The sequence below is a fragment of the Apodemus sylvaticus genome, chromosome 3, assembly GCF_947179515.1.
Source record: "Apodemus sylvaticus chromosome 3, mApoSyl1.1, whole genome shotgun sequence".
Taxonomy (NCBI): Eukaryota; Metazoa; Chordata; class Mammalia; order Rodentia; family Muridae; genus Apodemus; species Apodemus sylvaticus.
In genome coordinates, this window is record NC_067474.1 from 142,990,960 (window position 1) to 143,017,478 (window position 26,519).

Below are 26,519 nucleotides of genomic sequence, written 5' to 3' on the forward strand. Positions count from 1 at the left end.
CCCTTGTTAAGATTTAAGTAACCGAGTGATTGGTAATGAAGCTTCAAGTCAACTCCTTCGAATCAATGCCAGTTTTTTGAGGCAGGGTTTCTGTGTAGCCCTTGCTGTCCTAGAACTCACTCTGTAGGCTAGGTTGGCCCCAAACTCAAGAGATCTGCCTGCCTCTGCCTCCCAAGTGCTGAGATTAAAGGTGCATGTCGCCTGCGCTATAAATATTCAATGGTACAGGGAGGGCACAGTGGTGTATGCCTTTAATCCCAGTACTGAGGAGGCAGATCAGAGTTGGAGGCCAGCATGGCCTACACATAGAGTTCCAGGCCAGCCAGATGATACACAGTGAGATCTTGTTTACAAACAAACACCCAACCAAAGAAACCAAATGATGATAACACAAAGTACAACATGCAAGTGCTATATTAGCAGATGTCAGGTGTTTGTTGTCTGGCTCATCAATGTTTGGCTGTCCTGTGCAGGAGCAGCTGGAGGAGATGGAGGAGAGACAGAGGCAGTTACGCAGCGGGGTGCAAGTTCAGCAACAGAAGAACAAGGAGATGGAGCGGCTGAGGACAAGCCTTGCTGAAGAGCTTTCCACATATAAGTCAGTGTTCTCTGCTTTGCCAGTCTCTTAAATCTAAAACTGAGAGGATAGTGGGAGGGTCCAGGGAATATTTCATTTAAAGAAAGAGAACAAATCATGCCCACCCATGAACAGATGGCAAACAGCTCTCTCTTTTTAAAGGGCTATGCTACCCAAGAGTGTGGAACAGGCTGATGCACCTACTTCTCAGGCAGGTGGCGTGGAGGCACAACCCCCAGGTGATCTTTGTGGGGAGATGGCAGTGTGTGTGCTCATCCTTGTGGCTTCCCTAACAACACTAATGCCTCACTCTGGAGGGTCTTACTGCTTGGGATCCTCTTACCACATTTGAGTAGTTACACACACATGCCTCTGCACCTAAAACCCGGTCCCCTAAAATATAGCTGAGGATGGGCTTTTTTCTTTTTCTTTTTTTAAAGATCTATTTATTTATTATTATACACTATATTGTTATACATGGTAGCTGTCTTCAGACACACCAGAAGAGGGCATCAGATCCCATTACAGATGGTTGTGAACCACCATGTGGTTGCTGGGAATTGAACACAGGACCTCCAGAAGAGCAGTCAGTGCTCTTAACCGCTGAGCCATCTCTCCAGCCTGAGGATGGGCTTTTAATTGGAGGCATAACTCCTGGCCTTTGCCTCCCATATGCTACATCTACATTTTCAAATAACAACTTAAGGATAGTAATTTTATGTCTTTCTAATACCTAAGGTAATTGATTTGGAAAGATTTAACTTTTTTGGGGGGAGGGGGGGAGAAAGACAAGGTTTCTCTGTGTAGCCCTGGCTGTCTTGGCTCTTACTCTGTAGACTAGGCTGGCCTTACACTCAAGACATCTTCCTGCCTCTGGAGGGTGGAGATAAGGCTTGAGCCACCACTACCCAGAACCTACATAGCAGCTCAAAAGTCTGGAACTCCAGTTCTAGAAGATCTCCCAAAATCCAGGTTCTATATTCACACTTCTCCCAACACTGGCACTCAAGTTTCCTCGGTATAGATCAAAAGGCAATCCTATTACCAAATTCAGAATGACCAAAAGGCCAACAAGAAGGCTAAATTGCTCATTAAAAAAAAAGGATATAGAGCCCAAATGTACTGTTTATAGTCAATGTATAAAACAACTAATAAGCCTCTCCATTCCTTTCTGTGTCAGAGTGTGGGTATGTGTGAGCACAGGGAACTAAACTGAGGTCCTCTGGAGAAGACATCTTAACTGCTAAGCCATCTCTCCTGCCCCCATTTTTAGGCATAATAAACACAAAGGCTATGGATTCATTCAGTAGCTGGGACACAAGTCCACTTCGGCAGCTGTGGCAGGAGCATCATGAATCCTTTAACTACAGCTGCACAACACCGTATCTGCCTACTTCACTCCCTCACCGCACTGTCATTATTCAGTTTTGCAAACAAGAGCCACTTATGTATCTGCTCCTGGAATGTCATTCCTGGCCCCATGAAAACATGTTGTAGGCAGGTGTGGTGGCACATGACTTTAATCAACACTCAGGAGGCAAGTGGATCTCTGGGAGTTAAAGGCCAAACTTCTATACAGTCAACTTCAGTCCATATAATGAAATCAACCAAAACAAACCACACTGTAGAAAAATTTCCCCAGCCTATCCTGTTCTAAAGAAAACCTCTGAAGTTCATTGTTATAAAAATTGTATTTTACCTTGTAGAAAGTACAAACTTAACCGTATTTCTTTCAATTTTACAGGGACTGTTTAGAAACGTATGGTCGGACCTGCAGCCCAGAAACAACAAAGCATTTATCAAAGGATCACTAGGGATGGACTTTCCCCAAACAGATAAAAGAGTACCAGCACCTGGCAAGCAATTCACCCTGTAAAACTACAAACACTGGCTGTCTTGCCTTAAAAGATTTTAGGTTGTCTGGAAACAGAATTCCAGTCAACTTGTATCTGGATTCTTTTTTTGTAGGCTGCTGGTACTGATCTCAGTGCACTATGGAAGTGGAAAAAGAGTCTTTTATCTTCCAGCAGAACCCTGAGTAATGAATGTATCACCACACCCTGAAGTTTCGTGAAGAATTTTAAGGATCCCTTTGTGCTGACCCAAACCAAGAACATCTGAGGGAAAATGTTGGGGTCAAAAGGCAGCCAATTTCTGCTATATGGATCAACAAATTCTTTTGTGCTATAGGCATTACATTTTTAAATTACTCCACTCACAAAGCCCTCTTCCCCTTCAAGTCTACACTCACATAATTTACTCTTAAATTAAAAAAAAGCCACCACAAGACCCCACTTATATATTGCCCTGGGTGGCCTAGAACTCACTTTATAGGCAATGTTGACCTTGAACTCAAAGATCTGCCTGCCTCTACCTCTGAAATGCTAGGATTAAAGGAATGACAGGCTTATTTTTTGAGACCAGGTCTCAAGTAGTCTAGGCTGGTTTTTAATTTATGTTAAGTCAGGATGACCTTGAACTTCTGATCTTGCTGCTTCTACCTCCCAACTGCTGGGACTACAGGTGTGCACCATCAAGCACGACCCAAGACATGCCCTACTCCTCCAGAGTATCACCATGTATGGCTCTGGCTGTCCTGGAACTCAGAGGAAGGACTCAAACTCACAGAATTCTACCCACCTTTGCCTCACATAAGCTAGTGTGCACCACTATACCCAGCTTGGTAATTTGTACTACATGCTAATGTAACCAGAAGTCCTAGGAATCACTTCAGATTTGGACCAGACACTCCATTATTCAAACTTTTCCAAAGACCATAAATGATTCTGGAGGTGGGACTCATCTAGCTAGTTCAAGCAAAAGCAGTTTTTTCCCCCTTCCCAGTTGTCACCAAGTGGCAATAAAGGCACTGACTCTTAATTCTATACTTTAGAAGTAGGGGTTCCAATGAAAAACATTCATCTTTGTAAAGGGTTCAAGTGTCTTTCAAACTTAAACTCTGCCTTAAGTTCTCTATCACACTGCCTTTGAGATTCTTGGAAACCTAGGTAGCTCTCTAGAGAAGACTTCAAGAATATGTAAGTTTACCAAGGCTAGTCTGTGTACTCTATTCAGTAATGTCTTCAATTTCCCTTACTAGAGTAAAACTCTCTTATTGGTTATGAGTCTATTTTGTTTATTCTAATCTCAATAGTCAAAACCATGGAAAACAACTGTTATCTGAACAAACTCTTCCAGAAGCCAGAGGCTGTTGTCTAATGGATACTAAATAAAACCCACCAGCATGGAGCTATATAGAAAAGCAATTTATTCCATTATAAGCACTTACACAGTTAGTCATGGAGAGTAACAGGCCTGATGGTAAGACAGGTCAACCAAAATGGAGATGGCATCAAACTATAGTGGTCAAAGACTAACCCCTAAAAAGCAACTTTTACCAAGGATTAATTTAATCTTAAAAACAAATACAAACTAGCAATTCACTCTTTTTCAACTTGACAGTTCACCAGTGGTACAACTGCCAGGTAAAAACATACATCTTTACAACTTGGTGGTCCCAAGCTTAAAAAAAAAAAAAAAAAAAAAAAAAAGAGGAGGAAAGAAAGAAAAAGAAAGGAAGGAAAAACCACACACAATAAAAAACAGGCTTTGTTCAGCTATCCAGCCACAATTGGAGTCACCAACAAAGCTTTGCTGAATGAAGCCCCCCCACCCCCAGCTAAGGTTTAGAACAACCATGGTCTGGGCTGGTAGCATGGCCACTGGCTCCACTGTAGTCCGGTAGCTGAACAAAGCCTGCGTCTCAAAGCAATGTTAGATCCATCTCAAGGGTCAGAGGAAAACAAGGAGTCTAAAACCACAAGTGCAGACACGTCTAGGATCCTTGTCCTTCTGGATCCACACTTCCTTCAGGGTCTTCATCATTATAAATGTTCTCTGCCTGCCAAAATAAATAAACAAACAAATAAATAGATAGATAGATAGGAGGGTATTTAGCATGAAGACATATTTCTATAAAAAAATAAGATTTCAAGGAGGGCCAGATATTTCTAACGACTTAACAACTACTGTTGAATAAAAATAGCAATATAAAACATGCAAACAGTATGGACCATACTGTATGGTGTGTATAGTAAAAACAAGAACAGCCACAGCCGTCTGTATAAAGGGCACTTTCATATTAAGTATAGATGATCACCATTCCCAAACCCTTTAACCAGATAAATAAAAACCATAAAAGTTGAGCTGGAGAGATGGCTCAGTGGGTAAGAGCACCGACTGCTCTTCCAGAGGTTATGAGTTCAAATCCCAGCACCCACATGGTGGCTCACAACCATCCTTAAAGAGATCTGATGCCCTCTTCTGTTGTGTCTGAAGACAGCTACAGTGTACTTACATATAATAAATAAATCTTTAAAAAAAAAAAAAAACCATAAAAGTCTCTATGAAACACACAGAAAGTGAAACTTATGAGCACAGAATTTCTTTTTGAAAAGATGGAAATGTTTTTTAATTTTTGCGATATGCAACTCTGGAGCATGATAAAACTCACTGAATGGTAAAATTTAATTAATTCCCAACAAAGCCTTATGTCGAAATCTCAATTTTTTTTTTTGGTTTTTTGAGACCAAATCTCAATTTTTATATGCTTAAAAAAACGAAAAACGACTTTTACATAAACTAACCCCTAACTCTACAAGGTGATGAAACAGATTAATTTTAAATACTAAAACCAGTAGCATCTGGGCAAAATTTATTGTTCTGAGCAGCTACTATCTGGAACTTTATTACATTGGGTATTGCAGAAGATGAGACAATCTTATGTGTGATATGGCCAAAGAGACAATAAATATATAATAAGGCTAAAACCAAGCCAGGTGGTGGTGGTACATACCTTAATACCAGAACTCCAGAGGTAGAGGTAGGTAATTTCTGAGTTTGAGGCCAGCATGGCCAAACATAGAAAACCATCTCAACCTGCCCCCCCCCCAAACCAGAACCACAACTAAATAAATAGGGGGGAGGGGATAGTATTTCACATCAATACTCACCAATAGACTTAACAGATACCATCTCAGAGGGTTACTGCAAGCTCCAATCTACAGAATTGTCATTTCTATCCACCACTGCAGTAAAATTTGGGGGTCTTGCAAAGAACTTCTTTGCTTGGTTTGAAATTTTACTATGATTCCACAGAACAAGAGATTTTGACATTTATATATTGTGCATGTACAAATCCCCCTTATATCAGCTTCCCCAAGAAGAATATAGGACTACTAGACATATACCCTGTTTATTACTGGGTTTATCATATTGGATAGAACAAAGTGGCCAAATGGAAGAGATAAGTACAACAGGGAACAGGCACGGACCACTCACAACCAAGTCAGTGTAAACACGGAAATCTGGAAGCTCAAACTTCTTTCTCCCTTTCCCACCAGGGAGGCTGAGAGTTCCAAATGTTTGTCAGCAATTCTGCTGACTAGCCCAACTGCGAGGCTATCTAGGGTCTCACCTAAATTGCCTTTACTAACAGATCTAGGCAGGACCCATAAGGGATCATCATCATAAACAGGACAAACCGAGCTGGAATTTCCAATGTTTTCTTGGAAGTTCTATGCCAATAACAGGACAAAGCCTAAGCATGTACTACTTATTATTATATAGATATAACTCACACTGGAGGCAGTGAGCCAGAAGGATCTAGTTCACCCCCTTAACCTTTCCTCTCTTTTTCTGAGACAGGGTTTCTCTGCGTAACCCTGGCTGCTCTCAAATGCCTCTGCTTCCCAAGTGCTACTGGAATTAAAAGTGTACACCGGGGCTGGAGAGATGGCTCAGTGGGTAAGAGCACTGATTGCTCTTCCAAAGGTCATGAGTTCAAATCCCAGCAACCACATGGTGGCTCACAACCACCCGAAAAGAGATCTGAGGCCCTCTTCCTGGGTCTGAAAACAGCTACAGTGTACTTACATATAATAAATAAATAAATCTTTAAAAAAGTGTACACCGTTGCCTGGCCTTTTCTGGCTTTTTTTGAGACAAGGTCTCTACACAGGCCCAGGTGTCCTAGAATTCAGTATGTAGAACACCATCTGGTTTCAAACCAGAGATACCTGAGTTCTGGGATTAAAGCTGTATATCACCATGCCTGGCCCCATCACATTTCCAGAATTACCATTGCATATAATTTTAGGTGTATGACAAGAATATAACTGTTTTAAAATATAATGTTAGAGAAATGTCTGGATGGTTAAGAGTGCTTGTCACTCTTCTAAAGGAGCAGAGTTCAGCTCCCAGCACTCATGTCAAACAGCTCACAACTGCCTGTAAACCCAGCTCTCTCTCTCTCTAAAGTAAATCTTTTTTTTTTGTTTTGTTTTGTTTTTTTGAGACAGGGTTTTCTCTGTGTAGCCCTGGCTGTCCTGGAGCTAACTCTGTAGACCAGGCTGTCCTCAAACTCAGAAATCCGCCTGCCTCTGCCTCCCAAGTGCTAGAATTAAAGGCATGCGCCACCACTGCCCAGCTAAAGTAAATCTTATAAAAAAAAAAAGTAGCCATGGGTAACACAAAAATTATAGAACACAAAACCAATTTGTATTAATCAAAATAACTAACGCACATTTAAAATTTATTAATTTCTGTGCTTCTTTTCTAGGAATACTTACTTTACAAGTGAGGAATGTAAGATTTTTACTAAAGGTATGATGCAAAACAAAAGCATGTTTTTTAAAAATCTTATGTTATGCCAAGAGATACAATCAAGACAGGAAAACCCTGTCTTGAGAGAAACAAAATTAAGTGCCCCTCAAACCAACAATCATCAGCTAAAAAACCAAACTGTTGACATCTGCACAGCTCACTTGGGGCGTCATCAAGGTTTAGCTATGTTCTGAGAAGAGCAATGCTGCCAGAAGCACAGCCTTTCAGTTAAAGACCGCTTACTCCTATGAAAAAAAAATAGCCAGAACTTAAAACTGATAAGCAGCCTGGCAGATTTCTGAGGCCAGCCTGGACTACAAAGTGAGTTCCAGGACAGCCAGGGCTAAACAGAGAAACCCTGTCCTGGGGTGGGGGTGGGGAGGGGGACGACATTACAAATTAAAAGAAAAAAAAAAACAAAAAAAACAACCTACCCATCTTTATATATTATTGTTCACATCCTACTAAATTGGGAGTGTTCCTGCTAGGTTTGCTATCCTAGGATCATTTCCTTGAATATGTAAAGTATGCTTATCCTTAAACAGGTAGCAATGCAGCAAAAGGACCTAACAGGACAGTTAAATTTTAAATTTACTTTAGAGATTTTTAAACAACAGTCCCAAGGGTCTAGAGAAAACAAACAAAAGCCTAATTGATTTTCCTGCTGCTTCAGAGAAACCCCAGAGTGAAGAGATTATACAGGGCAACACTTGCCAAAACTATGAAAACCGAGAGGTCAGAAATGAATTGCTCCTTGGTCAGGTTTTAAGAAAAAGACCCATCCCACCTAGACCACAATCAAGAATAGTGTCCTACCCTCTCAAGGAAGGACAGGCCTTGAGCTCTAATGATGGCTGCCCTCAAACACTAAGAAAAGTCTAACTCAGGCCATTTCAGGTAATGATCAGGTGCACTCTGGATGGCTGACAGGACTTATATCTAACAGGGGTTTGACCTTTTTCTAGATAATGTAGGTCCCCCTTTATAAAGGAGCCTGGCTAGTAACCAGTGATAAAGAGACTGTCCAAAGCCAAAGGAAATATGTTGTCAATCTCAGTCTGGGGGAAGTGAATTAACATATACAGGGCCCAACAAGAAAACCTCACTTAAGTTAAAAACTACCAAATCTACAGATTTCTTTTCCAGTTTAAATGTCAACATGCAAATTTCTAAACTTAACAAGTCTAAACTTAACAGCTAATGCAAAGATGATGGCTGAACCTCTGATGCATAGATCTGATGTTTACTAAAATTTGGTTCAGTGGTAGAATGTTTGTCTATGATGTACAAGACCCTGAGTTCTATAACCTGGGGGTGGTGGTGCAAGCCTTAACTCCTAGCACTGGGGAGGCAGAGACAGATGAATTCAAGGCCAGGCTGGTCCACAGGAATGAGTTCCAGGCTGGCTGGCCAGAGCTACATAGTAAGAAAAAGGGAGCACTAATAAGCCAGCTTGTCCTCTCCTCTAGTCCTTAAACCCTAGCATTTGGAAAACTGAGGCAGGTAGATTGCTATGAATTAAATCCAGCCTGTTTTATACAGTGAGATCCTGTCTAAAAAACAAAAAACAAAAAACAAAGCAACACAATTCTTTACTGGAGGATAGTGGTAAAGAGTACTTGTTTTTTTGCAACGAATCCAGGTACAGCTCTAAGCACCCACATGGTACCTCACTTTCACCAGTATCTGCACGCCAAGAGGATCTGATGCCCTCATTTCAGCCTCCAGAGGCACTGCATGCACATGGTGCACATAAAAAAAAATGCAGGAAAAACACTCACATACATAAATAAATCCAAAACCCTTTAGGTCTTTATGGTCAAGACTACCTTAAATACAAGGCTGTCACATCACAAACTACTAAAACATTTCAAAATTCTCTTTAAAGAAATGAGAACATCTTAACTTCTGTTTTTTTGTTTTTGTTTTATGGATTTTGTTTTTTTCGAGACAGGGTTTCTCTGTATAGCCCTGGCTGTTCTGGAACTTACGCTGTAGACCAGGCTTGCCCCAAACTCAGAAATCTGCCTGCCTCTGCCTCCCAGAGTGCTGGGATTACTTGTGCCACCACTGCCTGTCTACATCTTAACTTCTTAAACAAAGCCCTAAAAGTCAGGCATAGTAATTTATGCCTTTAGCCCAGCACTTGGAAGGCAAAGGCAGGCAGATCTCTAAGTTCAAAGCCAGCCTGGTCTACAGAACTAGTTCCAGGACATCCAGAGCCACACAGAGAAACCCTGTCTTGAAACAAACAAACAAACAAACAAACAAACAAACACCTCAAATAAAGTACAAACCCAAGGCTCTATGACTTTATCAGTAGTTGTAGCCTTACTTTATGCTTTGGCTTTCATTATTTTTCTTTAATTGGTACTCAATGATTAAACCCTCACGATTATCACTCAACACAATTTATCACTGGAGTCCTTCTTAAAATTGTTATTTTTATATTTCACCATATTCTCAGTAGAGAAGCACCAGAATGAGTACAAAATATTTAAATAGTCCAAGATCACACCCCTACAAGCAAGCTAACCAAGGATGGCTCTCTTAAGACAAGCATGGCCAGATTTTCCTGGCTCTTGTTCATTCATTCGTACAAGTTGATATAATCACATCATTATTGTAACCTCCCACCCTACAGGGTTTCTTTGTATGTAGTTGTGTAGTCCTGGCTGTTTAGGTTCAAACTCAAGAGATTTGCCTGTGTTCTGAGTGGCAGAATTAAGTAAAGGTATGTGCCACCATGCCCTGCCTAAATCTTGTTAATCTTGCATTACTAAGACAACTTTAAGCTAAACATATAATGTAAGAACCCTAATCAATTTTTACTACAGGGAATCTAAAGCTTCCTAACTACAAAGAGACCTTTGGCTGGGCGATGGTGGCGCACGCCTTTAATCCCAGCACTTGGGAAGCAAAGACAGGTGGATTTCTGAGTTTGAGTCCAGCCTGGTCTACAGAGTGAGTTCCAGGACAACCGGAGCTACACAGAGAACCCCTGTCTCAAAAAACCAAAAAGAGAGATCTTTATAGTATAACATTCCTTAAACAGAGAGAGACTATGGCCCTTATCAGCATTGAATGAAATTATAGAAATTAATCTTCTTTCAGCTCTGAGCTTCAATTTTTGGGAATACAACTCTCAAGTGGGATTTGGGACAGCAGATCAACATGTAAGCTGGGCATGTTTAACAACATCAACATATTGGCGAACAAAATACATGGCTTGAAACTGAAAATGAATCCCCAGAGTCATTAACAGGCTGGCAGTCAAAGTCGGGCAAGATTCTGCACAGCCCCAAGACAAAAATGCATTGCTGTTGATAATGCTTTTCCATGACAGGTAAGGCATCCTTGTCAGGACAACCTATGACAGACACAAGTCTTGTTTATGAAATAAAAAAGGACATGTGGAGAATTCTTGGGGCAGTTTCTAGAAAATTTTCAGGAATTTGACACTGGGCTAGGGCAAGGAAGAAGGTTAAAGATCTTGATAATGTCATAAGACTTTGTTTATTGCCTTTTGTATTTTCCCTTGACCTAGAACTGACCTTATTCTTTGCATGTACTTAGAATGGTATAAAAGCAGACTGGAACTTGGGAGACAGAGGCAGAGGCAGAGGCAGGCGGATTTCTGAGTTCGAGGCCAGCCTGGTCTACAGAGTGAGTTCCAGGACAGCCAGGGCTACACAGAGAAACCCTGTCTGGGGGAGGGGGGGGGGAGGAGGGGGAAAAAAAGGAAAATGACACATAAATATTGAAGTCACATCTAAAGAAATCGAACATAGATGGCAGCTGCATCCACAAAGTGTGTGTCTATATGTATATCTCCATCGTCATTCATATATACATACATATGTATGAAAGAAATAATGTCTCATATATCTAGTTTCCCATAAATAGAATAAATAAACCACTTACCATCTGCCACACTTGCATGATATTGTCTTCTGATACAGAACAAATCACCCAAGGTTCATTGGGATTCCAGGAAAAGTCAGATATCTTGGCAGTGTGACCACCATGAATAAACTGGAAGGACCAAAACAAAGACATCAGATACAGATCACATTAAATCACAGCTCATGCCCTATTTAAAACACTGAAGATCCCAAAGTGCTTGACTTATAACATACCAACAACTCTGGTGGGCCATCTTCTGCATCTTCTGGGGACTGTTCTTCTCCAATTTTACTTAAAAAGGTCAGAAAACAATACATTCAATACCTGTCTTTGAAAAATGTAAAGGCAGTAACTTTGCTAAGCTTGGTGGCACTCAGGAAGCAAAGGGAGCCTGGTCAACAGAGGGAATTGGAGGACAACTGTCCCCAAAACATACCCCCTACCCAAATAAATTCAGGGATAGAGTAACTAACATAAAACTCACCTCAGATCCCAGACATTCAGCCTACGATCAGTACCACTGGAAGCTAAGATAGTCTCATTGTGAGGTGACCACTGAACCTATACCCAGAGTGAAGAAAATTAAAATTAAAGAATAGAAGAGATATCCTACCAAACCTCATTAATAAAACAGAATACGGTTAAAACTGACATACTTCTTCCATGAAAATAACTCACTACTACAGATAGAATATTAGCTTCTGTTGCATTTTACACTTTGTCCCACAGTGTGGCTCAATAGGGCCTTAGTGCATACAGCTCAATTGGCTTCAAACTTTTATGCCTCTTGCCTTAACCTCACACATTGAAATATAAGTCACCAAACTTAATTTCATCTTATACCTTTGGAACCTTATTTTCTTCCTCTCCCTGACAAATTATACCTAATCTGGTTTTTCGTCAAAAGAAGTTCATTTCTGACATGTAAGCTAAAATATTGACAGGTGGCAAAAATCTATTATTTTCTCAACTGTTCATTATGTACCACATAATACAGGATAGGCTACTTCTTCCTTTCCCCTCAAAGATTCTTTACAATCATGCTATTTTTGTAAAAGATACAAATATCAATCACAAATTCTGTTGCTATTTATTAAGAAAATGCTTAGGGAAGAATTGTTATTCTTTCTTTAAAGGATTTATTTATTTATTATATGCAAGTACACCTTAGCTCCCTTTAGACATCAGATCTCTTTATGGATGGTTGTGAGCCACCATGTGAGTGCTGGGATTTGAACTCATGACCTTTGGAAGAACAGTCAGTACTCTCACCCGCTGAGCCATCTCTCCAGCCCCAAGAATTGTTATTCTTTCAAGCAACATCACCACCACAAAGCTGAAGAAGTTGAGATAAGGACAAATATCTTTAATACTCAGTCTACTTTGATGAGGATGACCTTGTACTTGATTCTCCTGTCTCTTCTTTCTGCATCCTGGGATTATTAGTAGTCTTGATGAATGCAGTCTCTTACCAGACAGCTCAGGATGAACTACTTGTGACCACTTGGTGGAGCTAGCCACCTCTGTGTTGGGATTAGAGGCATGCACTAGCATGCTTGCTTTCAAAATTCAAGCTTGAGAGAAAGGGCTGCATGGTTAAGAGCACCAGCTGCTCTTCCAGAAGCCCTGAGTTCAATTCCCAGCAACCACATGGTGGCTCACAACCATCTATCTGTAATGGGATCTGATGCCCTCTTCTGGGATTTATCTGAAGACAGTTATTGTGTACTCATATAAATAATAATAAAATAAATAATATTAAAAAAAAGGCTGCAATGTCGTGGTCACAATGCTTTAGAGAATGTGTTTTAAAACAGCAGACAATTATTTGACTCAGAGGAACTCCTATGAAAAGGGGGGACACACAGGACTCTACGTAGCAATGGCTAAAACAGTAAAATTATCTCAAAAAAGGCGGGGCTGGAGATATGGCTTAGAGTACTGGCTGATCTTTTAGAAGAAGGGGGTTCAATTCTTAGAATGCACACCCTACCCCTATCTCCACAGGTTGAGACAGGGCTTTTCTTTTTCTCTGTAATAAACCTGGATGCCCTAGAACTCACAGATAGGTCTCTGCCTCCCAAGTGCTGGGATAAAGGTGTGCACCACCACTCCCCACAGCACAAAATAATTTTAAAAATCCTAGAGACAAGCAGTGATGGTACACCCCTTTAATCCCAGCATTAAACAGGCAAAACTCTGGGTTCAACACCAGCCTAGTCTATAAAGTAAGTTCCAGGATAGTCAGGAATACAGAAAATCCTATCTTTAAAAAACGAACCAAAAAAAAAAAAAAAAAAAAAAAACAACAACAACAACAAAACAAAAAAACAACAACAAAAAAAAAACAGCCAGAAAAGAATTTAGGAGCTGAAGAGATGGCTCAATGGTTAAGAACACTGACTGTTCTTCTAGAGGTTCTGAGTTCAAATCCCAGCAACCACGTGGTAGTTCACAACCATCTATCTGTAATGGGATCTGACATCCTTTTCTAGTGCATCTGAAGAGAGCCAACAGTGTATTTAGAAATAATAATAAATAAATCTTTAAAAAAAAAAGATAAAAAATTTAATGACTAATCTGCAAAGATAGAACACATGGGTGCACAGGTACCTCCCTCCCGCTGGCTTCCCAAGTGCTGAGATTATAGGCATGTACCCCATAATCCAGCATTAGTTTCTTAATATCCCAAGGAACCAGGATAGGTGTAAAGATTTTTTTCTTTGTTTAGAACTCTGTTTAAAGCTCTCAAGTTCTCCTAACTTGAGCAAATTTTCTGTAGATAAAGGAAGATAAAAGAAGGGAAGGGAAATGAGAGGGTAGGCACACTGGTTTCTCTTACTTGGAATATTTCATCCTTATGTGATTCAAAGGAATGCAACTTGAGTTTCAGATTTCTCAGATCCCACAAGGCAACAGTCTATGTACAAAAAGAAAATTAATTAGTATCAATTTATTAAATAAGAACACCCTAGTGGTAACAAGATGATTCAGTGGCTAAGGGTGCTTGCTGAGAAGCCTGGTAAAATGAGTGTGATTCCAGAACCCAAATAGTGGAAGAGAACAGACTCTAGAGAGTTGTCCTTTGACCTCTATAGGTTTTACAGAGGCATATGTGCCTCTACCCCTACAAAATAGATAAATATAATTTAAAAACTGTAAGGTAAAAATTACATCCATATATTTTTATTTAACACCCTGAATTTGCAGTTTATGCCCTTCATATATTTTATCTATTCAGTGTATATACATATGTGCTATGAAAACCATGCGAAGATCAGAGGCCAACTTGTAGGAGTGGAGTTGGTAAAATCTCCTTTGGTCATTTGGCTCTTGGGGACTGAATTGAGATCTTCAGGCTCCAGTCAATGTCTTTGCTCACTGAGGCATTCTGCCAGTATAATAATAAGCACTTTTTAAAATTTACAAGAAGCCGGACAGTGGTGGCGCACGCCTTTAATCCCAGCACCTGGGAGGCAGAGGCAGGTAGATTTCTGAGTTTGAGGCCAGGCTGGTCTACAGAGTTCTAGGACAGCCAGGGCTATACAGAGAAACCCTGTTTTGAAAAACAAAAACAAAACAAAAAAAAAAATTACAAGAAAAGACAAGAAAATCTTTAACTAAAATGAACAGTAACCCAGCACCCACTTGGTGGCTCACAAACATTTGTAATCCCAGGAGCACTGACCTCAAGAGGTACCAGACACTGTGCTCAAGACATATATGTAAGTGAAAAATACTCATACCCATAAAATTTTAAACCACAAACAAACAAACAAAAATCCAAGCAAGGCACACCTACCTTGTCAGCTGATCCTGTGGCAAGAATGAACTCACTGTAGGGATTGAAGGACAAGCAATTCACCTCAGCTGTGTGGGCATCCACCGAGTGGCTTGGCTTTGAAGTATTGTTTGAACGAGTATCCCAACTTAATTTAAAAAGAAAAAACAGAAGAAGAAACTTGACATGGTGACTAATACAGAACTCTGAAAATATATGTATTAAAAACAAACAATGGAGTCGGGTGGTAGTGGTGGCGCACGCCTGTAATCCCAGCACTTGGGAGGCAGAGGCAGGCAGATTTCTGAGTTCAAGGTCAGCCTGGTCTACAGAGTTAGCTCCAGGACAGCCAGGGCCACACAGAGAAACCCTGTCTCAAACAAAAAAGAAATCAAACGAACAAACAAACAAACAAACAAACAATGGGTTCCACTCACATCATAAGTTTCTGGTCATCAGCAACTGACCCAAACAGAGATTCATGGAGCAGATGCCAGGAAACGTCCTCTACTACTGCTGTATGCCCCGTAAAGATGGTCTTTGCATCCACTACTTTTCCTTCTTTTGGAACTGCACTGATGTCCCACAGGCAGATGGTCTTAAATGTAAAATTAACCATTATATAAAAGATTCTCACTTCCCCGCATATCCCAAAAAAGAAACCAATTGGTACCAATCCCAGATTTGCTCCAAAACTGCAAGGATACCCACATGGTCATCTGAAGCACTAAGTAAGTGACCGCTGAGATTTGGATTCCAAGAAAGCCCATAACCTTCCTTCTGATGTCCACGGAGACGTAAATCTGGGTTGCATTCTCCAGAAGGGTCTGCAAAATAGCATATATCAAGAGTATACAATCCATTGTCTTTCTGGGTTTATTAAGCAAAATGATGCCACGAACATTTATTACATAAAAAACAGTCCTATTTCCAGATATATAACACTAAAGTTGGACAATCATGATTTTCTTGTAAAGTATAATGCCCACACAGATCAATATAAATAAATTGAAAAAATCTGTATCTGATAAAAAAGAGTTAGGTACCTGGTTTAGAAGGGTGCTTTGTGTAGTCAAAAACAAGCACATCGCTGGATGGCGTCTTCGTTGCGATGATGCAAGGGTTCTGAGGCATGTACCGGGCCCTGTTTACTTCTCCTTCATGGTTGATCTTGATTTCTATTTCAATTTTCCCACTGACAGAACCAAAACCTCCAAATTCTGTATTATAAAAAATACAAGTACTCAAGCAACCAAGTCGCATATTTAGAAGACCGAACATTTTCAGAACTAAAAAACTTTCATACATTTGTAATTATGGATCAGTAATAAGTACTACATTATTAAATGACATTATGACAGTATGAATCAATTCAGGTGTGGTAATGCATACTTTTAATCCTGACACTTAGGAGGCAGAGGCAGGTGGATCTGAGTTAGAGTCCAGCCTGGTCCACAGGGGAAAGTTCCAGGACAACACAGAGAAACCGTGTTTTGAGATCCAATGCCCTCCCCTCTGGTGTGTCTGAAGATATAATATACTCACATATATAAAACAAACAAATAAGAAAAAAAAAAGAAAAAGAATAAACAAATGTTACTTTACTTATCTACTGATTGGTAAGTAGGGTTTCATTTAGTATAGGCTATCAACCCTACACAACTATGTAATCAAGGGTGACCTTGATTTTATCTCCACCTCTGGTGTTAGGATTACAGATAAACACCTATATTACTAGAGAAGTGTTGATAACTAAAGGATAAAAATTATTTTCTGAGAGCAAAGGTGTAAATGCCTAACACTGTTGGTCTATTAATCTTCAGCCATAAAATGATTATACTTTCATTTATTTTGAGACAAAGTTTCACTGTAGCCCTGGTTAGCCTGAAACTTGCTATATAGATCAGAATGGCCTGTAATACAAAGTGATTTACCTACCTACTTCTGCCTCCCCAAGTACTCAAAGACTCAAGTCATCATATTGATCTATTTGTTGCCTGTAGTGCACATACCACGCAACACATCTTTAATCCCGGCACTAGGGTGGCAAAGGCAGGCAGATCTTATGAGTTTTAACCAGCCAGCTAGCGAGGGGAACACAGTGATACCCTGTCTTTGAAAACACTCTAAAAGGAGGAGAAAAATTAAGTACACTAGATCTTACATACACCTGACTCTACAACACATGCAAGATGTAACATAGAACCAGGCAAGAAGGCTCTTGAGCCAGCTAGCCTGAAGCATTCCCCTCAGCTAGAGAACAGCCAAAACGCTGCCTCAATAAGGTAGAAGGCCAAGTTGCCCCCCTCATCTCTACAAAAACACCAACACTGTAAAAATAAATATTAGAAGAATTTAAACAGACTGTCTGCCCACATTTCAATAGCCCTGTTTTGTTTCACACTGAAGAAGATCTTCCTGCCTTCCAAGCACTGAGATTACAAGGCATGCCCTACCACACACAGCTCTCAAACTGAGTTTTAACACAGATTAGGATGTATTCTTTTTTTTCTTTTTTTGCAGACTGAACCTAAAGCCACACATATGCCAGACAAACATATCATTACTGAGCCATTAGCACCCCTACCCCAAGCCACACCGACTTATAATTACAGGTTGCCACTATAAAGTAGATATGTGAAAGGGTCATTCAAAACAGGAAAGGTCTGAAATAGTAACAAAAAACTTACTGGAAGTAAAAAAAAAAAAAATCTTTCTAGTTTGTTAACACACATTTAAAGGCAAAATACCATTAAAACAAAACCAAAGCACAAAACAGCAGAACAAAAATGAACAGATCTCTATGAATATCCAGAAGCACCATTCAAATCACAATGAAAACATTCCAGTGGGCTGGAGAGATGACTCACTGGAGAAGAGCAATAGCTGCTTTTCAAGAGGAACCAGGCTTTGATATTCAGCACCCACATGGTGGCCCTTAACTACCTCCAAGGGATCTGACACTTTTTTTTGGCCTCCATAGGTACCAGGCACACATATGGTCCACTGACATACATGCTAAGAAAACACCCATATACATTAATAGTAACAATAATTAAAGTAACCCTCTTTAAAGCATTATTGACACACAAGGTTCTGTCACCTCTAATGAGTCACTTTTCTAGGCCATAAATTTAGAATATGTGTTAAAAGCACAAACCAAATAACCAAATCATTATTACAATCAACCAATGAATTTTTTATAATGTAGTTCATCTTTTAGGTAGTAAATTACTTACCTAATAATCTTTTAAAACACTTTCTTTTTGTGTCTGTGGTGCTAGGTATGGAGCCCAGGGTCTTACAGATCCAAGACTAGTAAATTCTACAACTGAGATACAACATAGCACCCAAAGACTTAGACCTTAATTTAGACATAGCTACCCATTGCTGATGAGACTCCCACACCTTTTAAATACCAAGCCGGTTCTCTGATTTGTAAAGTATTACTTTAACGGAGAAGGAAAACTCATGAGTGTAACACTGGGGTATTGTGATAATCAAATTAAAAAATCCATAGCTGTTATTCACATTACTGCTTTTTTTTTTTAAAGTCACTGTTTTTGGAGAGAGAAGTCCCTTTGAGAAGTTCCCCTAGGGTCTCAATATGCAGACCACAACTACCTTTAATGTACAATAATCTGTCCCCATTTGGCACACACCTACACCAATACACAAAACTGTAGTCAAAGGAAGTAGCTCAGTGGGAGACAGCATGCTGACAATCCCCAATTCCCCAAAGCAAGATAAAAATTCAGGGAACAAGACTAAATTCTAATCATAAACACACCAGCAAAATAAACAGCAAGACCAAAGTTTTATCAGTTGAAATACTTTAAAAAAAAATTATTTTGAGCTCTTTGGGACAGGAAAACATTTCAAAGAATGACAAAAAAGTTGGAGGACAGTAGAGGAAAAGTTAATAATTTATAACTGTACAGATTTTAAACAGTAACAGAAACCAGGTTTGTTAGCTTAATCCCTCCCAGAACTTCAGAGGCGAAGGCACCAGTGATGATTACAAGTTTAAGCCAGCCTGGGTTACATGATTTGAGAGCCTACTCAAAATACAAGTAAAATACAACAACAACAATACACACAAACTTAAAAATCTTAACACTACAAATAAAATGTTTGACTCAACCCCCTTTGAACACTTCTGTGATTTAGGCCCTGGGAATTGAACTCAGGACCTCTCTAAGAGCAGTCAGTGCTCTTGACCACTGAACCATCTCTTCAGCCCCTAAGATGTTTTTATTAATACTTTATGCCCCTAAACCCCATGAAATTATAGCAGCACAGATACACTGTATACTTTGGGTGCTGTGTAAATGTTTTCTGTCTAATGGGGAATCAGTAGTCCCAGGTTGCCCACAACTTGTGATCCTCCTGTCACCTGTGCTTTAGACATTTAGTTTAGGAGATGTGAGAAGAGCAAATAAACCTATAACACACAATTTAATCTGCATTTCAGGTACCTCGGAAGGAAAAAAAAAACAAAAAAAACAAAAAAAACTGACAACAACCAAGGAGAGATGAAGAGATGGCTCAATGGTTAAGCACACTGGCTGCTCTTACAGAGGTCCTGAGTTCAATATGGGGCTAGGGAGATGGCTCAGAGATTCAGAGCACTAGCTGCTCTTCCAGAGGGCCCAGGTTCAATTTCCAATGGCTCACAAATATCTATAACCCCACTTCCAGGGTATCTGATACCCCTTACTGGCCTTCATAGACACCAAACGCAGAAGTAGTGCACAGACATACATGTAGACAACACACCCACCCACCCACCCACCACACATTTAAAAAGGTATAGTAATCCACATCTATTAACTAATTTCTGTCTTTTGTCAGTGTCTCTCTGGTTGACCAAACTGTACACCTCCTTACTGAAGATATAACTCATACACCATTACTTCTCAGTCCTACCTCCTTTCTCACTGTCATAATGGGATGCATCAAACTGAGCATCATCATTGGGGAGCTGGACACTGGCTATCACCAGGTGGTTCTGTTCATCAGATGTGTGTGTTCCCAGGACAAGCCGATGAATGCTGAAATCTTTCCCCTCGGGCCTGTAAAAACAAATCATCACTGTTGGTAACCCAGGAAATCAGTCAGCAATGTACATATATAACAAAACAAAAAAACACCAAACAATCCAATCTTGATAGTAAGAACTACTTCCTACTTAAAACATAACAACAAACCCCTCATATGTTCAAGTAAGTACACTGCATGTGAATACCAGAGGACAATTAGGTATCACTTTTAAGATAAGGCTTGTGAGTTCACCAACTAGGTTAGCCTGGCTGGTGAGATTGAGGGATCCTCTGGTTTCCCATCTTGGAATCTCCCCAATTCCAAGACTGTACACATATACAACCCTGACTATTGCACATGCGCTGGGGGCTGACCTCACCTCCCTAGTGCTTATGAGGAGGCAGGCACTTCACTGACTGGATCATTACCAAAGCCCCTATTTCCCACTATTAAAAAAGTAGGACCAAAACCATGGTTTAGCAGTTAACAGTGGGTGCTGCTCTTCTCATAGGACTTGAGTCCAGTTCTCAGCTCCCATGTCAAGTAACCCACGCCCACTTGAAAGTTTAGCTCCAGGAGATCCTGAGCACGCACATACATTTAATTCCCTCCCCACAATGGAATAAAATAAATGACAACTGTTGAGGATCTGTTCTCCTCTTCCATCCACCATCCATGGGTTCAGGTGATCAAACCTAAGTTGCAAGCTTGGCAGCAGGCACCTCTACCCACTGACTACTTGGCAGTCTAACTCCTACTTCTAGCAGCCTCTCCTAAGGCACAAATACAGTACTCAATTTTTATTTACTTTGCCCAAAAATTTAGAATTACTTCAAGGAAACTTACTTTTCTCCCAGTTATACACTCTTTATAATGGGTAAGAAGCCGGGTGGAGGTGGTGGCGGCACATGCCTGTGTTCCCAGCACTCTGGGCGGCAGAGGCAGGCTGATTTCTGAGTTCGAGGCCAGCCTGGTCTACAGAGTGATTTCCAGGACAGCCAGGGCTACATAGAGAAACCCTATCTTGGGGGGAAAATGGGTAAGAAGAAAAGAAAATAACTGTTAGATATGCCAATATATTCTTGTTTACCTAGAAATCTAAGAGATGAGAAACTACAGTATAAAACCCAATGGCACCCAGGCAGTGGTGGCGCACGCCTATAATCCCAGCACTCTGGGAGGCAGAGGCAGGCAGATTTCTGAGTTAAAGGCCAGCCTGGTCTACAGAGTGAGTTCCAGGACAGGTAGGGCTACACAGAAACCCTGTCTCAATGCCCCGCCCCCCAGCAATGGTAGAGTTTTTTGCTGGTCATGTGCAAGAGTTCTTGATTCTACCACCCCCACCCCCCACCCCCACAAAGCCAAGCAATGGTGGCAGGCCTTTAGTTAGTACTCAGGGGTAGAGGTAGGTAGATCTCTGAATTCCAGGACAGCTAGAGCTACACAGAAAACCCCTTTTTCAAATAACCAAAAAAGAACATTAAATCCACTGTCCAAACACTTTAGAAGTAGTTATGTTTTCATTATAGTTCTCCTTAAACCTAGAGTTGTCTCTCTCACCATCCTTTCTGTATGTGCACATCTATGTGTGTGCTTACACATGTGGTGGCCAGAACTTGACAATGGTGTATCTTTTTCCTCCAGAGACTGAAGTCAGAACTAACTCTCCAGAAGCCAGCTGGCCAGTTCTGCTTTCTAGCTAGTTCTAGTGATCCTGTTTGCCTCTTGGAATTACAAGTGCGCTGCTATTTCTACCAGTGCTGGGATTTGAACTGTGATCCTCACACTTCTACAATCACTTTATCTACTAGACTACATCCCCAAACTTCATACATTCACTTAAATATTTTAGTACTGAGCTACATGCACTCCTTGAAAACACAGATGATTACACATGGCTTCCTGGAGTTTGAGAGATGGTTGGTTGAGTAGTTAAGAAAACTGGCTGCTCTTCCAGGACCATAGTTCAATTCTCAATACCGACACGGAGGTAATCCAAACCCAGATCCAATACCATCTTCTGGCCTCAGGAAACCCATACACAATGTATACATAGACAAGATATATATACATCTAAATTAAAAACAAAATAAAAAACAAGACAGGCACTCTTCTTAACGAGCCAGGAGCAGGAACTGGGGAAATGCCTTAGTGATCAAGAGCCTCTGTGATTCTCAGAGGACCTGGGTTCAGTTTCCAGCATCCACATGCTGGCTCAAAAGTATGTAAAACTCCAGAGGATCTGACACCCTCTTCTAGCCTCCCTAGGTTCCAGGTACCCAGCACAAGGTACCAGGTATAAAGTGGTACACTGACATACATGTGGTCAAACAAAAGAGAATACTAACTGAAGAATTACCCTGGGCAGGTGATTCTGAGTTATGTAAGAAGCAAACGGAATAAGACAGAAGCCATGTACACCCACGGTCTCTGCTTCAGTTCCAGCTTCCAGATTCTGCCCTGAACTTCCATGATGGATTATAAACTGTAGCTGAAAATAAAACTCTATTCTCCCCAAGTTGCTTTTGTTGTTCTATTGCTTTATCACAGCAATACAAAGCAAACTAAGACAACACATATAAAAGAGCTGATTAAAAAAAAATAAATAACAGGCTGGGCAATGGTGGTGCATGCTTTTAATCCCAGCACTCAGGAGGCAGAGGCAGGTGGATTTCTGAGTTTGAAGCCAGCCTGGTCTACAGAGTGAGTTCCAGAACAGCCAGGGCTATAAAAAAACCGGTCTCAAAATAAATAAATAAATAAAATAAAATAAAATTAGTGACACTAATACTAGGCAGTATACACCACATGAAAGTCACACAAACACACTGAACCTTAACAGCTGGGGAATACAATACAGCTCAGTAGTAGTAGTATGTGAAACTAGCATTCTCGAGGTCCCAGGTTCAATTCAGTAAAACAAAAACAAACTAATACATTATGGGCTGGGCTAGATTTAAACACTATAATACTAATTCATCTGAAATTTGGGGAAATCAAGCAATATGGCTGAGATAACTCTAGTTCTGGAAGTGGAAAAGCCAAATGAGAAACCTAGAAAGAGGATTAAAATCACTGTTCAATTGCTTCAATGTTAGCTTAAGGCAGTCTAGAGTTTATACTGTAGGCAACAAGGAATATTAAGTTTCAAATAAGAGACATAGCTTAATACTATTTGTGTTCTCCTGTAAAAATTAATCTACGGGCTGGAGAGATGGCTCAGCGGGTAAGAGCGACTGCTCTTCCAAAGGTCATGAGTTCAAATCCCAGCATCCACATGGTGGCTCACAACCATCTGTAAGAGATCTGACACCCTATTCTGGTGTCTGAAGACAGCTACAGTGTACTTACATATAATAAATAAATAAATAAATATTAAAAAATAAAAAGAAGCCTGATGACCTGATTTAAAAAAAAAAATTAATCTACAACATAAAGAAGAGCTTCTGAAATCATGGTACTAAACCAACAGTACCAGTACCATTGGATAAATGTAAGGAATGCCAATTCTGAGTTCTTAGAATCAGAAGCCCTGAAGGGTAGGAGACATAAAGGTTACAATACCTGCAGCTGACTATGTTGTACATTACAATTTGAAACCCATTGTCTAGATGGAAAAGATGCTATACCAGTAGGATTAAATGAAAGCCTACAATTGTTGTCAAAGGGATTAAATAAGCTACCTACCTAAGAGCTGGGCAGTGGTGGCACACACCTGTAATCCCAGCACTCTGGGAGGCAGAGGCAGGCGGATTTCTAAGCTGGAGGCCAGCATGGTCTACAGAGTGAGTTTCAGGACAATCAGGGCTATACAGAGAAACCCTGTCTTGAAAAAAACCAAATCCAAAAAACAAAAACAAAAACAAAACAAAAAACCAAACCGAACAAAACCAACCAACCAAACAAGAAAAGCTACCTAGGAAACGCCAAAAGCCAACTACTTCTAGCATATCAAGGAAGCCAGTAAGACACTCTAGAGATTATACTTTTAAGTGTCCAAGAAACAGGAACTTCAATTTGGGTTTCAAGATACCAACAGCAGCAACTCCTCTAAATTTGAGGCAAAGATGCAATCTGTCTTTCCCTCCTGAACAGTTTTTTTTTTTTTTAAAAGTAAAGTATGTGTGGAAGAGGGAAGGGGACCCTATAATGAACTATCATGTAATAACTAAAACTTGGGACTCATTATTCTACCACACACATTTTGGAGAGGACAGAGTTGTATTATGTAACCCAAGCTGGCCTGAAACTTGTAATTATGCCAAGTGCTAGAGTACAGACCTGTACCACCATGCAGGGGTTTTTCTTATGGTGTGTCATAGGCTAGCCCTGACCTCCCGATCTTCTTGCTCTGCCTCTTTCTTAAGTGCTGGGATTACATGTATGTAGCACCACAGACCCTCTCAACACAAATGGTTTAACAACCACTGAGATTACTAATAAGTTTGAGCTCCCAACTAGTTTTTTAATTTAATAAATTCCCAATTCTACAGGCTGGAGAGATGGTTCAGCAGTAAGAGCACTGGCTGTTCTTTCAGGAGACCAGGAATCGATTCCCAACACTTCTATGGTGGCTCCCAACACTGTAACTCTGGTTCCAGAGAGTTCCAGCCCTCTTCTGACCTCTGCAGGCACTGTCCTCACATGACACAAACATGCAGGCAAAAGACTCCCATGAATTTAAAAAGAAAGGTCCAACTCCAAACTTCTAGAAGCCTGCATGTATTTGTTCAGCATCCTTCAGATAGAGGTCTCCATTTTCCTCTCCAATACTGCAAAGGCAGAAGTTTCATTCTTAAGTTACTAGTATAATGCACATGAACTTCTGTGACACCAAGTAGAGACGTATTGTAGAGGTACTGCCTTTCTTACCATGAACAAGGTGCAATTCCTAGCCCTCAAACCAAACCAACTCTTTATACTATCTGCTGAACCCAACCAGTCTCATAATCGAATTTTGTACATATCTTACCTCTGAGTTTCAAAAGAATTCAGTACACTTTTTGCCAAATTTACCTCAGTAATTACCCACATTCACCATCTTTGTATTGTCACTTGCTGCTGCAAACCAGTCTGGTATTTCATGCTGACAGACGTTCTCTTTGGTTAGAACATTTTGGGTATGCAATCTCACTTTAGTGTCCCAGGGCCCCCCACCCCTGCTGAGAATTGACCAGTAGGTGCTCAATCCCTCAACATCACACCCCCCAGCCCTCTTCAGGGTCAAAACCTCACACAGTACTGCTGAAAACATCCACCCCCCACTTCAGATTGGCAGACTCCAGATCTATCTTGCTATTTATTAACTTTGCTATCATAAATGACTTGAGAAATCAAAAGTTTAGTTGAATAAACTGAACTCAGAATACCTTCTGGAGACTGTCAAGTTTCATATTCGACTCCAGTTTTAAGAATGGCTATTCAACTCAGTGCCAAGGGGGGGAAAAAAAAAACAAAAAATAATGCATGTATTCTCTTGCAGGGTAAATTACAACATGATCTTGTTTTCGACCTTATTTTTAATCGAGGAAAATAAAATATTACACTCATAGGCTCTGATTATGTCCCCTCTGAGCGACTGGAGGAGAGAAAAAAAATTGAAAAATATGAACTACCAAAGTAATATTCAAGAGATTCGCGTCACCTGGTCACATCTGGAAGCCACTGGGCAGTTAAGCTGGGCCACTCCAGGGCATGGGTCATCACCAAATCATAAAGAAAAGGCGTGTTCTTCTTCCATATTTTGTACTCCTCGTTGATCACACGTTCTTCCACCGCGTCGTCAAAGGCGGCTAAAATGTTTTTAAAAAACAAATTAAAGTTAGCCAACAGAAACGGAGAGGGGCCAGACCTCCAAGCCGCCGGCGCGGCGCCCGGGTTTTGACAACGAAATGGAGATTCATCCTCATCTCCCAGGTGGCAGCCGCCAACGCCACTCTCGGAGTGGCCGCGGCGGGCCGGAAGTCCTGGGGCCACCTCAGCCGGACACTCCGTTACTCCTTTGGGGCGATGGTGTCCAACCTACGAAGCACGGTGGCGCGCGCCAAGTCCCTGAAACCCGGAGGCGGCCTGCGCATCGAGCCTGGGGGTGGGGAGAGGCGCCCCGAGTCCCGGCTGACAGAGGCCGGCAGGGAGCGTCGCACTCGCCTAGGCCCGAGCCCTGGGCCGGCGCGCCGTTAGCCCGCCCCGCTGCGAGCTCATTCCTCAGGCCGGAGTTGCTGGAACTAGGCTCGCCAGAGTGGGGCCTGCTCTCCGTCTTAGGCCGCGTAACAGGCCACGACACACCCCTGAAACCCGGCACCCTCCCGAGCAGGCCTCGGCACACTCACCTTCCTTGTCAGCCATGGCGGCAGGCGAGCCGGGAGGGGTTGGGGGGGGATCCCGGGGTCGTGCGTTGCAGGAGGGGCGGGGAGGCTACGAGCGCTCGCTCCGCGCGCGCGGCCTCTATTGTTTCCTGCGGCCCGTGCGCGGGGGGCCGGCTCGCGTGCCTTCGCGCCAACACTGGCCAATGATAAAGCGCAGGTCGGAGGGGTGGGCGGAGCAGCTGCC

General features: G+C 41.2%; 2 protein-coding genes across 4 annotated transcripts in view; one reads left to right on the forward strand and one right to left on the reverse strand.

The window, feature by feature from the left end:
* Nucleotides 1-4,166, forward strand: part of Sync (syncoilin, intermediate filament protein) — an 18,548-nt gene extending 14,382 nt beyond the window's left edge. For 2 of the 3 annotated variants that reach the window (XM_052177453.1, XM_052177452.1), the window contains exons 3-5: nt 474-598; nt 740-816; nt 2,322-4,166. In XM_052177453.1, the coding sequence (XP_052033413.1) occupies nt 474-598; nt 740-816; nt 2,322-2,332 (213 nt within the window). In that variant the 3' untranslated portion in view covers nt 2,333-4,166. The remainder of the gene's footprint in view (nt 1-473; nt 599-739; nt 817-2,321) is intronic. The other variant, XM_052177454.1, reaches the window with a different exon arrangement.
* Nucleotides 3,829-26,439, reverse strand: Rbbp4 (RB binding protein 4, chromatin remodeling factor). Its single transcript, XM_052177455.1, has 12 exons — nt 26,300-26,439; nt 25,615-25,762; nt 19,857-20,002; nt 15,974-16,147; nt 15,639-15,754; nt 15,365-15,525; nt 14,949-15,075; nt 13,989-14,066; nt 11,631-11,707; nt 11,380-11,437; nt 11,165-11,275; nt 3,829-4,478 (listed from the first exon to the last, which is right to left on the reverse strand). Exons 1-12 carry the CDS (start codon nt 26,313-26,315, stop codon nt 4,413-4,415), a joined length of 1,278 nt encoding a protein of 425 aa, XP_052033415.1. The 5' UTR covers nt 26,316-26,439; the 3' UTR covers nt 3,829-4,412.
* Between the last annotated feature and the right edge of the window lie 80 nt (nt 26,440-26,519).